We start from the raw sequence: 14,710 nt of genomic DNA on the forward strand, positions 1-14,710 counted from the left end.
TCTTTGCATGAAAAATTATCCTTTAAATCCACAAACAACATATGTGTAATCCAGGCCATATAAAGACCGGGACCAGAAAATAATTATTTTCTCTCCATTGACACCCATTCATATTTTTCGATCTCATAGGTCCCATGAGCCCTACCGGAAGGGGCGTGACTTCGCCACTCTATATCCAATATCAGGTCGGAAATGGATCAGGAATGCATTAAAAAATGATTATTTCTGGCATAATTTGGAGACATAATACACAGAATGACCAGATACAAATCAGATATTTTGAATCAAAGTTTAGTCAATTCATCTAGTTACCATGATCAGATGTAAGTGATTTCAAAAGGGAGACACATTCATAATCAACTTCGAAAGGCTGTCGTTTTAAACCAATTAAAATTCCTACAGACATGAGCAATACAATCTAAGCATAGTTATTGGCATGGATGTGTGTCTGTACAGTGTCTGTAGAAGCGAGTGGGGTGTGTGTGTGTCAGTCAGTCTGTACAGTGTCTGTAGAAGTGAAAGGTGTGTGTGCGCGCATGTTAAAACATCAAAACCGTATGGAAATACAAATATTCAAAAACAATATTTTTTTTCAGATATTTTTAATCAAAGTTTCAATCAATTCATCTAGTTACCATGATCAGATGTAAGTGATTTCAAAAGGGAGACACATTCACAATCATCTTCGAAAGGCTGTCGTTTTAAACCAATTAAAATTCCTACAGACATGAGCAATACAATCTAAGCATACAGTTATTGGCGTGGATGTGTGTCTGTACAGTGTCTGTAGAAGTGAGTGGGGTGTGTGTCAGTCAGTCTGTACAGTGTCTGTAGAAGTGAAAGGTGTGTGTGTGTGTGTGTGTCAGTAGGTGCAGTGTCTGGAACCGAAAGCTGTGTGTGTGAGTGTCAGTAGGTGCAGTGTCTGTAGAAGTGGAAGTGGTAGTCTGTGAAGAGGGCCCCGGCTGAGTGGCGGTCAGTACTGCAGTCCGCTTGGCCCTTGAGAGGAGGAGGAGTTTGAGTGAATATTGTCGTGGATTAATCGAGATTTAAAACACTTAGACTAATTCAAGAGAGAGAGAGAGAAATGAAAAAGAGGGGTCCGGAGCAAGAATTGACAAAAGACTTTATCGTGCAGAAAAACAACAACGACAACAGCCTGAGTAGGTTTGCAAAGTCACTGCGGTTCACAGACTGCGGCGTCTTTTTATACACACAAACAGAGCAGCTTCTCCTTGAAGTGTCTGCCTCCATTCAGTCATAAATCCATCTTAACCTGAACAGTCAGCAATTGGTCAGCAAATGGTCAACAAAGATAGCCCAAAACACTAGGCTAAGGTCAGCATGCCTTATCCCCGTAGCGTCCTGCTCCTTTTAGGGGCCCAACCATCTGTTCTGAACCCAGACACCCAGGCCCCGTGTGTTTCTCCACTATTAGACACACAGACCTCATAATAATCATGGTTTACCATAGAATATACTCCTTAATTTCTACCACAATATCACCCGTCCACAAGGGATATAGAGCATTCATGTGTTCATTCGTGTTTGGTTCTGCAACAGCAGGGCCTTAATGTTACGATGTTCTGGGGTCTCATTTGGTGTTAGTGACAAATATTAGTGTGTATTAGTACTATTTGGTTAGGTGTTAGTTTGTTTTATTTGTGTACTAGTAGTAGTGATGCATCTAAGTATATTTAAATTGTTAGTAATAGTCTGTTGTGCGTTAGTAGTCAGTTGTGTGCAAGCAGTCTGTTGTGAGTAGTCAGTTGTGTGTTAGTAATAGTCTGTTGTGTGTTACTACTAGTAGTGGTGCTACAGTATGTTTGGGTTCTTACCGCCACAGTGGACCTGAAGTGATAGGAGCTGTGCTGTAGACGAGCCACGTGGAGAGGCCACTCATGGACGCCCTGGAGACACACACACACACACACACACACACACACACACACACACACACACACACACACACACACACATGGAGAGGATGGAGACACACGCACAGAGGAAGAGGCACGAAGCTGTCATACCGTGGGTGTGTTCAGCCCAGACTAAACCAATCGAGTCGGAGAGTGTGACTCCCTGGGGATGGAGTGCTTCCACTCTGAAGACCTTAGGTAACGTGCACACCGCGCACCAGAGGCAGGGCGGGGCAGGGCGGGGCAGGGAACGGGGAGCTCCGGGCCGTTACCTGGGTGTTGGAGGGGTATCGGGTGCCTGTCAACATGTCCATGTCCAGCAGAAGCGTGCAGGACGCCGACTCCTCCACCTCACAAAGGTGCACCACCAGCAGCTCTGTGGAGCTGGTGGGAGAGAGAGGGACAGGGTTTAGGGGGGGGCAGCGGCATCCTCGACGTGACTGGAACCAGTGTGGAACGGAGCAGAGACAGCGAAGGACCTCACTCTGTGTGTCACTCGTCACACTGTGATGAAAAAAAAAAAAAATCACATTCAGTTTCTCTGACGGCCATTTGTATGGTATGAGGCCTGTTTTCTTGACCCCATCGGGAAGGTGAAGAAGCCAGGACTTCAACTGATAAGGCACGGCTACGTCCCCCTTCATTACATCCTGAGGAGGTTCACCGATACTTTACCATATTGTTAACCAATGCTAGTTTTATGGGGGGCAGAGCGGCTCTCAGTGTCCTGACAACACTGTATAAGAAGTCCTTGCTTTTCTCAATGCTTTGGACTTCTCCTTGCCGAGCTCATAGAGAGACGCAGGGCGAACTCACCCTTGTATGTTGTGATTGGGCCTATCAATCCAATCACATTTCTACCCCTTACCCCTTCCCCTTACCCCTTCAAAACAAGGGGGAATCTGTAATCTCTCTGTATCCAGCTAACCTCTTTATCTTTCTCAATTCACTTAAACTGACTTAATTGTTAAAGTTAACTAGTTAATACCACAGAGACAAACAGGAAACGCATCTCCACCGGGCTGGACAGCCGTTCAGACAGTCAGGCGAGCAGACAGTCGGAGAGTCAGGCGTTCAGACATTCAGGCGGTCAGACAGTCAGGCGGTCAGACAGTCAGGCGAGCAGACAGTCAGAGAGTCAGGCGTTCAGACAGTCAGGCGGTCAGACAGTCAGGCGGTCAGACAGTCAGGCGGTCAGACAGTCAGGCGGTCAGACAGTCAGGCGTTCAGACAGTCAGGCGGTCAGACAGTCAGGCGGTCAGACAGTCAGCCGAGCAGACAGCCAGAGAGTCAGGTGTTCAGACAGTCAGGCGTTCAGACAGTCAGGCGGTCAGACAGTCAGGCGGTCAGACAGTCAGGCGGTCAGACAGCCAGGCGGGCGGGACTCACTTCATCAGGAGGCTGATCCTCATGTTCAGCGGGACGTACTGGCTGATGGGGACCTTGTAGCTGACCCGTCCCGGTCTGGGGAGGAGAACACACAGAGTCTGAACCGGGTGGCGGGGCGACGAGGGCCGACCCCACACACTCCGCAAAATATGGGTTTTGTATCTTCATTAATAATTATTATTTATACGTTAGAGAGGCAGAGTGAGCATTAAAACGACGTTAGTTAGCCGGTATTGTGTTAAACGGAGTTAGTTAGTTGGCTGTGAGCGCTGTTGTAAGCCCGGGGCCACACCATGACTCACCTAGCCCCGAGCTTCCCTATGCCCAATTAAGAGCAGGACTTCCGCTTTATGCAGCATTACCATATTTGGATTCTATTGAACTGCTGAACATCCCTGATTAACAGGATATAGCTTCACTGCAACGACGCATACGGCTGCCTTCGCAAGCACACGCCAGCTGGTGACTAGTATATATAGAGCAGGGGTTTCAAACTCGCGGCCCGGGGGCCAATTGAGGCCCGCTACTAACGTTCGTTAGTAGAGGAGACTCTTCCAACGACCACACTTTCTAGTATTGTTTAAACGGTTGTCCATCTTAATAAAACTACCTTACTACGTGTTGTATAGGAAGATTATATCAGTGTCTCGTTGACTGATCCGGTTTTCCAGCACAGACGCAAGACCGACCACCCACAGCTCTCCCAGCCTTCCCACACACGCTAAGTGGCGCATGATACAAAAGGGTTGATGGTGACTAGTCCGGAGGTTGAGGCAATACGAATAGGTTCAGCCTTGTTCCCCGCTTCGTGGCCCACAGGGACTGGGGGTAAGAGACACCCCAGAGTTTGATCGAAAGGCGAATAGCCTAAAGTTAGTTTAACCTCAGAGGGGCTTAACCAAGAGACCTTTGTTTGACACATAGACCAGAGTCTTCCTCCACCGAGCTTTGCCAAGGATCTCTTAACACGTACAGAGGTTAGCCCCGGTGCCAAAGAGAAACCAGTATAGGGAACACCTCTCCTAGACGACGTCAGGAGAAGACTTCCCACCTAGTGAGACTGAAGGTTCTCCCACAGCCCTCATATTTAAACCCGTGAACACTCGACAGAGCTAACAACATTAGTTAGCTGTGAGCGCTAAACAACGTTAGTTAGCTGTGAGCGCCAAACAACGTTAGTTAGCTGTGAGCGCTGATGACGTTAGTTAGCTGTGAGCGCTAAACAACGTTAGTTAGCAGTGAGCGCTAAACAATGTTAGTTAGCTGTGAGCGCTGACGACGTTAGTTAGCTGTGAGCTCTAAACGACTTTAGTTAGCTGTGAAGGCGTTAAGCGACGTTAGCTGTTAGCTAGCTGTGTGGTCGCCTGCAGGCCTACTCACCCACAGCTGGTCCCGTCCAGGTACCGGCTGTCAATCACCTGCTGGTTCTCCTTGATGACGAAGCTTTGAATGGAGGTGTTGGTCCCTAAACAACAGGAGGGAGGGGGGGGGGGGATCCTCGTGTTCATTGCGTTTACGGGACCTTACTTAAAACGACCACTATCTCTCAAATGTAGGCCGGACACAAAGAACTTAACTTAATTAAGTTCAGGATATAAAAAAGAACATGATTTGAATCAACCTGTGATGTATTGTTTGTCACCAAACTCTGATGTGATTTTATATTTATATTATCCAGTATAGTTCTAAACAGGTCTGGTGTTGTAGCGAATGTATGTAAATGTAAAAACTTTTCCTGAATACTACGGTTCAACCAGAAAATTGAAGACTCCTTTTACCATTTAAACAAACATTTACGATTCATTTGAAGTTTTATTTTGTAAATCAAATGTTTACCTTGTGGATTGACATTTCCAATCATACTAAAACATATTCCCTGCTGGGTTGTTCAAACAAATATATATTTAGTTTCATATCCAGTTCTCTGAATTCAACTCAAACTCTTTTCCTCCACCGAAAGATAAGTAAAACTCACAGTCTCTGGCAAACTTGAGCTGGTCATACAGCTTCTGTCCATCCTCTAGTAAAACAAGGGGCACATGAACACACAGTTAGCAGAGGGTTAAACCAGAACTCACAATTGAATCCTAATACTCTGTTCTCAGGCATTCACACTTTTGTCTGAATAGTGTCATGCGTTCAGATTATGGTAATAACAATGTCATTATGTACTTGCGTTCATCATGACTTGTGAAATTATTGGAGAATTTCTAAAGGAAATCTATAACCATTATCTTGCCTACATGCTATACGTATAAAAAAAAGTGTAGAGCCATACATTGAGTTACCAAGGCAGGACTCTCCCCTAAACCCCAGTGCAGATGCTCTATGCTACCATCGTGGTTGACTCACTAAAGAGGCTCACTAAACTGAGTCTCCAGCTATATGGCCAGCATGGAATGTTCTTGTCTCATAGGAAACAGGGAGACGCATGTCTCCACATAAGGGAACACACGGTAACTACGTAGCTCTGACTGAGAGCCAGGGAAGACTTGAGGTTTCCGTGCGGTTTAGCACTTTAACCGCGCCATTCTAGGGCCAGTTTGTGGCCTTCTTGGCTTTCCATAGGGGAGTGCCTGAGAGCCTGGGATCTGAGGGAGTCTGAGCTTGCGGGAGAGCCACAACAGATGACCATAGATGCTACTTCTGTTCTTTTCCCTCTCACCTCCCAGACAGGGGTCCTTTTGCGGAGATTCGGTGCTGGTGATTGACGTGTCGTTCATGTCGCTGCCGACGCTGGGCTCTAGGGGGCAGCAGAACACCTCGTCGCAGTATAGCAGATCGCAGAAGCTCACGTCCGGGGGCCAGTGGGTTAAGGGGGGGTTGGTCGCTGGAAGGTGGGGGTTGTTTTAATGTGTGTGAAGATAACTATTGAAGGCCTAACACAGCAGGAATTTAATTTATGTGTGTCCCTGCGTGTTATCGCCAGTCTTCTGCCTGCATACCAAGACCCGTAAATCGAGGCCTGTGTTTGTATTTGGTCTGGTCTGACAAATACGAGCAGAATTGAGAGTAAGTAGGTCAACTTTAAGAATGCACAACTTTTCGAAACAGCAGTCACAAAATGTGATCTAACTTTAAAAAAAACAAAACAAGGGCAATTATAAATACTATTGCCCAGAAAAAATATATATATTTTGGCAGAATGACAAGCAAACATTAGGCCTCATTGTATATAATAAAGAGTAGGAAAAAAGGGTTATGAAAATTCCTCTGATTGGCTGGGACGCCCTTAGAAGTGAACACGTGCTACTTCAGGCATGTGGACCTCTGAACGGCTTGGACGCCCCCTAGAGGTGAACACTTGCTACTGCAGGCACGTTGACCTCTGATTGGCTGATGGGGCTATCCTTTCCCCTGCTGTAGAGGCTGATGACACACCTGTCCTCCACTTAGTAAAGGTGAAGTTAACTCAGTTGACTAAACGGAGGACAGGTGACCCCGTCAGCCAATCAGAGGATGGTATGCCTGCAGGAGCCCGTGTTTTAGCCAATGGGGGGAGTCCTCTAATACTAACCCCTCCCCATGGGGGGAGTTAGGTTGTGGGGGAGACGACGGAGGAGAGGGAGGGCAGCAGACCTGGGGTTGAAGCAGCGGTGGTCCCAACAGGAAACGCATTGCCACTGTCCAGGGAGGTCATCACACACACACAAAGACACGAAAACACACATTAGTAGTGCAGTCGGTTAAAGGTTGGGTATGGAATTCTCTTTTTTGGCCATTTTTGCAAAATTACTTGAAATCCTTATCATATCCCAATTACAGCCACTGAGTTAGAAGTACTGACATGAAAATTAAACAAGTCAATCATCTGTGGAACGGCCAGGGCTCGAAAAACTCCAGCGGTAGCTACTGGAGCTAGCTAACTAGCTAATAGCTCGCTCTCGCGCATCTGAGTTCGCTCGTGCATGATTGCGCGTCCATGTACTTGGAATGGGGGAGTCAGAGTCAGCGTTGAAGGAGAGGGGGTAGGACCATTTGAGCTGTGTATTTTCAAAATCTGCTGGCGTTTAGCAAATCCCATACCCAACCTTTAATCTTCTAATCTTTCTCGAATGTTATTTATTTTTTAGTGTGTGTAGCTGTTTGTGTGTGCGTGTGTCTGTGTTTGTGTGTGTGTGTGTGTGTGTGGGTACGTCTGTGCGTGTTTGTTTGTGTGTGTGTTTGTGTGCGTCTGTGTGTGGGGGTACGTGTGTGTGTGTGTGTGTGTGTGTGTGTGTGTGTGTGTGTGTGTGTGTGTGTGTGTGATCGTTACCTGTCATCTGGGAAGTCAGATTGTTTCTCGCCTAGCGTCAACAGGTAAAGAGCTGTTATAGCGATCACACTGTAGACATGCACCCGCACACACAGACAAACACACACACACAACCATGCACCCACATGAGCAGTATATACACTTTATATATATATATATTCACAAATGCAGAATGGTGAGCCGGAAGTGATGTCACTTCCTGTATCCTCACCAGAGGGCCATGGTGGTCAACAGAGTGTAGACGCTGGCCTTGAACGCCTTGGGATGCGAACACATCCTGCTATCCTGCAGACAAACACGGATCAACACAAATACAGACACACACTCACACACACACACACACACATGGACACACACACACATGGACACACACAGAAACGGATGGACACACTTACACAGACGGACATACAGACATACACACACGGACGGAAGGAAACACACACACAGACACACACGTACACACACATACACACACACAGACATACGGACAGAAAGACACACGCAAACAAACAGAGAGAGAGGCAAACAGATGGACACAAAAGAGAGTGTTAATATGCACATGAGTTGAAGAACTTTAAAAGTGTGTGTGTTTGCGTGTGTTTATGTATTTGCATGCTTGTGTGTGTTTATGTGTTTGAATTTGTGTGTGTGTACCCTTTACCTTCCCAGGCATGACGGGGCTGGACTTGTTTTTGGGGGGGCTGGGGGACACACTAGGGTGTGTTGTTGCTTTTCTGTGTAAAACAATAAAAGTTAACATTATAAAAGGTCACGCAACCAATCTCCTGCTTCCCCCCTTAAGTCCTGCTCCACAGGCCTTACGGCGGCCATCTTGGCTCCTTCTTGGTTACATACACACATCAACGGCCTACAACGGTTCATGCACGCATTCACACACCGAAGACGGCAACCTGACACTCTCGCTATGAGGAGCCGGGGATCGGACTAACAACCTTTCGGTTACATGTCAAGACGCTCTACCTCCTGAGCTAAGCCGACGCTTACCTCGGCTGTGACCCTCAGACTCTTGAGTCCGGCTGTGACCCTGAGACTCTTGAGTCCGGCTGTGACCCTGAGACTCTTGAGTCCGGCTGTGACCCTCAGACTCTTGAGTCCGGCTGTGACCCTCTGACTCTTGAGTCCGGCTGTGACCCTGAGACTCTTGAGTCCGGCTGTGACCCTCAGACTCTTGAGTCCGGCTGTGACCCTCAGACTCTTGAGTCCGGCTGTGACCCTCAGACTCTTGAGTCCGGCTGTGACCCTCAGACTCTTGAGTCCAGCTCTGACCCTCAGACTCTTGAGTCCAGCTCTGACCATCAGACTCTTGAGTCTGATGGTCCGGGAAGGCCCTTCCTGGTGCCCTCCTGCCCTCCTGCCCTCTCACCCCTTAGACCGCAGGCTACCGCTCAGACTCTTGAGTTTGGCCAGCCTGCTGTTCCAGCCCTCCAGCTCCTGGATCCGGCTGTCCAGGTTATCGGTCAGCTTACACAGCTGCTGCACCGCTCCCACGTTCTCCATGAAGATCTGCTCCTGGGGGGGGGGGGGGGGGGAGAGTGTCTGCCATTTAAATGAAACCCCGAAACCCTCGCCGGTCCGACTACCCTCCTGCCATCAAGCCCCTGGACCCATTCCATGCCTTTATTTATTTGTTGCCCTCATTGAAAACCCTTATCATTTACTCTGTGTGTCAGCCTCAATCTGTGTCGAGCATTTGGGTCCACTCGCTCTACTTCCCCTTAACAGAAAGGTTAGGAAGTCAAGACTCTTTTTGTTTCGGGAGGGGGACAGTTCAGATCCTCTGACCTACCTTGTCCACCATCAGGAAGCTGGGGATGGTCTCTCCATCGGAGCAGATGATGTCGCCCACTTGCGTCACGGCCGCTGGAAGCAGCTCCTTCACCTCCTGGGCTATGATCCCTGAAACGCCGGAACCCCACGTCACATAGTGACACGTCCACACATGGAGACACATCGCATGGAGACAAGTCACATGGAGACACGTCCACATATCCCATGGACACACATCCGGTTTCACCGCCAATAGTAGGGATCAATCAGGAGATCTGAAGTACCAAAAGCCCATTCAAACTCCTCAACTCCTTCCTTGGGAAATGCGTTGCACAGTGAAGTGTATCTGTTTGTTGGAGTGAGCACCTGTTGGAGTGACAACCTGTTTGAGTGTGTACCTGTTCAGTGGAGAGTGTACCTGTTTGGTGGAGGTGGTCGATGCCCATCCTGGAGGCGAACTCCGGCCGGTAGTCGTACTCCACTATCCTCATCTGGGCGATTCTCCGGAGCTGGTCCTCTGAGCTCACCTACAGACAGATGCAGCAAAACGTCACCGTCAGTTTTCGTCGGTCTCTGTCTCTGTCGGTCTCTGTCTCTATCTGGTTTGTTAGCTGGGGAAACCATCTAGAACCTTTTGAAACCACAACAACGCAACCATGACTGCCATGACTGTTCCACTTCCCCGCCCAGGTAGCAGTTAGAATGCATCTCGACTCAGTTGTCATGGTTTCCCCAAAGACTCTGGAAGGCTCCAGCACCGCACGTCCTCTCGGACCGGCGGTCGGCTCACCTCCTGGATGTTCTCCTTGGCGCGGCTGTCGGACGGGTGCATGACCACGCCCATGACCTTGGCGTTGCCGCAGACGACCAGCGCCTCGTCGGGGGCGTCGGTGTTGATGCCCACGCGGCCCTGACACACCACCGCCTCCTGCTGCGCCCCCCGCTGCCAAAGGGTGTCGCCGTCCATCTCAAACTGCCCCGGGTTCGACGCCTGCACGGATGAAACCCGTTTAAGAGTGTGTTTAAAAGCCCGGTGGACACGGAGAGAGATTTAAGAAGCAGTGTTAGTTTGAGTAACTTGTTAAAACGGCAACTTCTTATTTTAGAAGTTGTGTACGTTTGAGTAACTTGAGCGTCTTCTACGCTCCCACTGCAGAGTAAGAGCTCAGAATTTATATATTTGATCAACTGTTTTCTGTTTATCAAAAAGAGGTTCAAATTTTTGTGTCAATAGCTAATTACTTCCTCTAATCCGTAATGCTTTGTTGGTATGCCTGTGTGAACCAAAGTCTTTTCAAAGCAGGCTATCTGTATTGATTTAGGGTTGATTTAGCGTCTCCTGACGAGCCAATCAGAAGGCGTCTCCTGACTCAGGGCACCCTGGGGTGGGCCAATCAGAAGGTGTCTCCTGACTCAGGGCACCCTGGGGTGACTCTCACCCGGACGATGACTCTCTCGGAGCGTAGCGCCACCAGCAGGACGCTGTGGTTCTCCACGGTCGCGTAGAGGCCCACCACCATCTGGAAGTACCTGCACAGGTACACACAGGTACACACACAGGTACACACAAAGGAACACACACATAGATACACAAACAGGTACACACATAGGAACACACACACAGGTACACACACACACAGATACACACACAGGTACACACACAGGAACACACACACAGGTACACACAGGCACACACATGTAGGAACACACATAGGAACACAGATGTTTTTGAAAATCTCTGAATTGTATCCCCAGAATGTGTCAATGTATCTCTCTCTGTCTCTCTGTCTCTCTGTCTCTCTGTCTCTCTGTCTCTCTGTCTCTCTGTCTCTGTGTCTCTCTCTCACCTCTGATCGGGGTTGGGTCGTCCCTTCTTCCTCATGTTGTTGCCGGTCGTCTCGCTGAAGTGCAGTCGTCCCAGGGTTACCTTGGTGATCTTGTTGCCAGGGAGACCGATCCTGGAGTCACAATCAGCCATAAGGCCATGCATCCATCTAACATATATATATACTGTATACTTTGTACATATATATACACATATGTGTGTGATGTAGGAGGGTTGTCATGGTGACCTACATGATGGGGTTGAACGGCCTCTTGCTGCGGTCAGCATTAGACTGCTCTATCGTCACCTGCTGGGTGCTAGCCTCCTGCTGACACACACACGCACGCACACACAGACACACACACACACACACACACACACACACACACACACACACACACACACACAGACACACACACACACACGCACACAAACACACGAATATAGTTAAAACCCCAGCGTCCTCGGTTGCTAAGCGACGTCAACGTCTTTTGTGGACTATTTCTCTGCTGATCAACACTACGAATGCTGGTAACAAATAAGTTGTAAAAAGACACACCGTGTGAAGTTATTTTTTGAGGTGTCTAGTTCACCGTCATGCAGGCTATGTTCAGTAAAATAAATAAATAAATAGTGATCGGCCTAAGCTGGTGAATTAAACAGATTGACTTCATACAAATCATAAAAGCCTCTCCCTGTGTCATTTTATGTGTGTGTATCAGAGGTGCGTGTGTGTGTGCGTGCGTGCGTGGGGGGTTCTTGATTGACCGATTTCCCATTATCATTCAAATACCTTCCGCCATGATTCCAACATCAAGAAACTTAAAAACATTCTGTTGTGGGCTAAACAGTGCGCCTGCGCGGCAACTTCAGGAGACTCGGATGAAGCGTTGGGAAGGATTTAAGCACACGGTTTCCACACCGCGGTAACCGTTACATCCCTAAACACACGTAAACACTGCACACAGACACACACACACGATAAGGTGACAAGGCTCCTTATCGTGTGTGTGTCAAGGCAGACCGGTAGGCCTTCCTCACCTTCACCCCGAACACGTTGAACTGGAAGCGGCTGACTGGCTGCGCACCGTTGTCCATGGCAACGTAGCGCGGCTCCCCGGCCACGCCTACGTGGACTGTGACCTGGAAGTGGTTCTTCTTCTGGCACACGAAGGCCTCGTCAGCCGACGAGTAGAAGAAGCCCTTGTCCGTCTCCACGTGGAACGCCAGGGGGGGCCTGCGGACAGACGGACGTTACCGTGGAGATAGAGGAGGCCTGCAGAGAGACCGACGTTACCGTGGAGATAGAAGAGGCCTTCAGAGAGACAGACGTTACCGTGGAGATAGAGGGGGCCTACAGACAGACAGAAGTTACAGAGATAGAGGCGGCCTTCAGACAGACGGACGTTACCGTGGAGATAGAGGGGGCCTACAGACAGACGGACGTTACCGTCGAGATAGAGGCGGCCTACAGACAGAGGGACGTTACCGTCGAGATAGAGGGGGCCTACAGACAGAGGGACGTTACCGTGGAGATAGAGGGGGCCTACAGACAGACGGACGTCACCGTGGAGATAGAGGGGGCCTACAGACAGAGGGATGTCACCGTGGAGATAGAGGAAGCCTGCAGAGAGACGGACGTTACCGTGGAGATAGAGGCGGCCTACAGAGAGAGAGACGTTACCGCGGAGATCGCTCCTACCTCATTAGAGGCCCACTGCGCTCCTACCTCCTACCCTAGAGGTCCAATAGTATTTTGTGTGTATGAATGGGTGCATGAATGGGTGAATGGGTGAGGCGATACATTTATAGTATTTTGGCCACCAGTTTGAAAAGCGTGATATAAATGCCTGGATAAAGGAAGGACAGTATTGGGACAGAGCTTTGATAGTGTTGCTGTGGGACATACAGAGCCTGACAGCTGCCGTCACTCAGGCGATGCCACTGCTCTGATTGGTAGGGGTCCCAGGTGAGCAGATGACCCGCCCCCAGAGCCCCGGCCCCGCCCCCATCACTGTCACCGTAGAACGACTCCGGGCCGACGTCCCCAGAACACGCCCGCCTCCTCTTACTGCTCTGCTGCTGGCCTGGGGAGCTGGGGGGAGAGAGAGAGAGAGAGAGAGAGAGAGAGAGAGAGAGAGAGAGAGAGAGAGAGAGAGAGAGAGAGAGAGAGAGAGAGAGAGAGAGAGAGAGAGAGAGAGAGAGAGAGAGAGAGAGAGAGAGAGAGAGAGAGAGAGAGAGAGAGAGAGAGAGAGAGAGCGCGCGTTATATAAGAAGACTGCTCCATCTCACGTCTAAAGACCACATCCAGGATCTGATTGGACAGGGGGACTCACTCTGGGGGGTGTCCGCCGTGGGGGGGTCCGGATCCTGGGCTCTGGGTGGGGGCGGGGGGCCCTCCGGGTGGTGCCTGGGGTGGAAGAGGCGCTGGGGGACCGTGGGGTCGCACCGGGAGGTGGTGTGATGAGAGGTGGTGTGGTGGGAGGGGTGTGGCCGGGTGGTGAGGTGGGAGGGGCGTGGTCGGGTTGTGTGGTGGGAGGGGCCTGGTCAGGTGTTGTGGTGGGAGGGGCCTGGTCAGGTGGTGTGGTGGGAGGGGCCTGGTCAGGTGGTGAGGTTGGAGGGGCGTGGCCGGGTGATGTGAAGAGGGGGGCGTGGCCAAATGCTGTGGTGGGAGGGGCCTGGTCAGGTGGTGTGGTTGGAGGGGCGTGGCCGGGTGATGTGAAGAGGGGGGCGTGGCCAAATGGTGTGGTGGGGGCGTGTCAGCCTGGGCATGGCTGCTGGACCCCTGCTGGTACTGGGGAGGCCGACCTGGGTGCAGCCCCGGGTCCCCCCGGGAGCAGGTCCTGCTCAGACCCAGACTCTGCAGCTGACTCTGGGTCAGGAGTTCACAGTTGTCTAAAGGGAAGGAGCCTGGCTCCTCAAAGCGACAGGATGAGGGCGCGGGATGCGATGTTATTGGCTGGAAGGTGTTTTCCTGGTTTTCCCCCGATGTGGACCAATAGGATCGCTGGTAATGGAGGTCTGCAGGCGGAGAAGCGGGTTACTTTGTGGTCCCTGATAGACGATAGAATATCCAGAAGTCGCTCGGCGACTGTTCTTCCGTTAATTAACTCGACCGCACTAAACAGCGTTTTTTCTAACCAGTGGCTTCTCAAAATTCTCGACATTAATGCCTAACATTCCCCCTTTCATGCACACATGCACACACCGATGGCGATCTCAACCATGCAAGGCGAAAGCCAGCACGTCGGGAGCAGGTAGGATGAGGTGTCTCGCTTAGGGACATCTCGACTCTCTAATGCTAGGAGGAGCCGGGGATCGAACTAGCAACCTTCCGGTTACAAGCCAACTGAGCCACATGCCTGCCGAAACCTTACCTGAGTCTCGGGGAGGCGAGCAGACCTCAGAGATCGAGTCCGGGGGCGACTCAGGGAGCATGCTGGGAAAAAAGAGAGGTGTCAGTCACATGACGTCTGCCAATCACATGAACACATACTTTTTTAATGTTTGTGTGTACAATTACGCACAAGTTGTGTG

General features: G+C 50.0%; 1 protein-coding gene across 4 annotated transcripts in view; it reads right to left on the reverse strand.

The window, feature by feature from the left end:
- Window positions 1-783: 783 nt before the first annotated feature.
- The window catches only part of LOC132454997 (myelin regulatory factor-like protein), a 19,005-nt gene continuing 5,078 nt past the window's right edge, over window positions 784-14,710 (reverse strand). For 2 of the 4 annotated variants that reach the window (XM_060048670.1, XM_060048669.1), the window contains exons 3-24: window positions 14,701-14,710; window positions 14,551-14,612; window positions 13,510-14,194; window positions 13,083-13,268; window positions 12,215-12,410; window positions 11,425-11,501; window positions 11,196-11,306; window positions 10,788-10,878; window positions 10,139-10,339; window positions 9,767-9,875; window positions 9,368-9,477; window positions 8,945-9,090; window positions 8,222-8,294; window positions 7,772-7,845; window positions 7,561-7,629; window positions 6,885-6,928; window positions 5,971-6,135; window positions 5,281-5,325; window positions 4,686-4,770; window positions 3,306-3,380; window positions 2,189-2,300; window positions 1,502-1,907 (exon numbers count right to left, since the gene is read on the reverse strand). The exon at window positions 14,701-14,710 is cut by the window's right edge and continues 84 nt beyond it. In XM_060048670.1, the coding sequence (XP_059904653.1) occupies window positions 1,731-1,907; window positions 2,189-2,300; window positions 3,306-3,380; window positions 4,686-4,770; window positions 5,281-5,325; window positions 5,971-6,135; window positions 6,885-6,928; window positions 7,561-7,629; window positions 7,772-7,845; window positions 8,222-8,294; window positions 8,945-9,090; window positions 9,368-9,477; window positions 9,767-9,875; window positions 10,139-10,339; window positions 10,788-10,878; window positions 11,196-11,306; window positions 11,425-11,501; window positions 12,215-12,410; window positions 13,083-13,268; window positions 13,510-14,194; window positions 14,551-14,612; window positions 14,701-14,710 (2,903 nt within the window). In that variant the 3' untranslated portion in view covers window positions 1,502-1,730. Of the gene's footprint in view, window positions 997-1,501; window positions 1,908-2,188; window positions 2,301-3,305; window positions 3,381-4,685; window positions 4,771-5,280; window positions 5,326-5,970; window positions 6,136-6,884; window positions 6,929-7,560; window positions 7,630-7,771; window positions 7,846-8,221; window positions 8,295-8,944; window positions 9,091-9,367; window positions 9,478-9,766; window positions 9,876-10,138; window positions 10,340-10,787; window positions 10,879-11,195; window positions 11,307-11,424; window positions 11,502-12,214; window positions 12,411-13,082; window positions 13,269-13,509; window positions 14,195-14,550; window positions 14,613-14,700 lie in introns of those variants that run through there. The other 2 variants (XM_060048672.1, XM_060048671.1) reach the window with 2 other exon arrangements.

This window comes from Gadus macrocephalus, chromosome 4 (genome assembly GCF_031168955.1).
Source record: "Gadus macrocephalus chromosome 4, ASM3116895v1".
In the NCBI taxonomy this organism is placed as follows: Eukaryota; Metazoa; Chordata; class Actinopteri; order Gadiformes; family Gadidae; genus Gadus; species Gadus macrocephalus.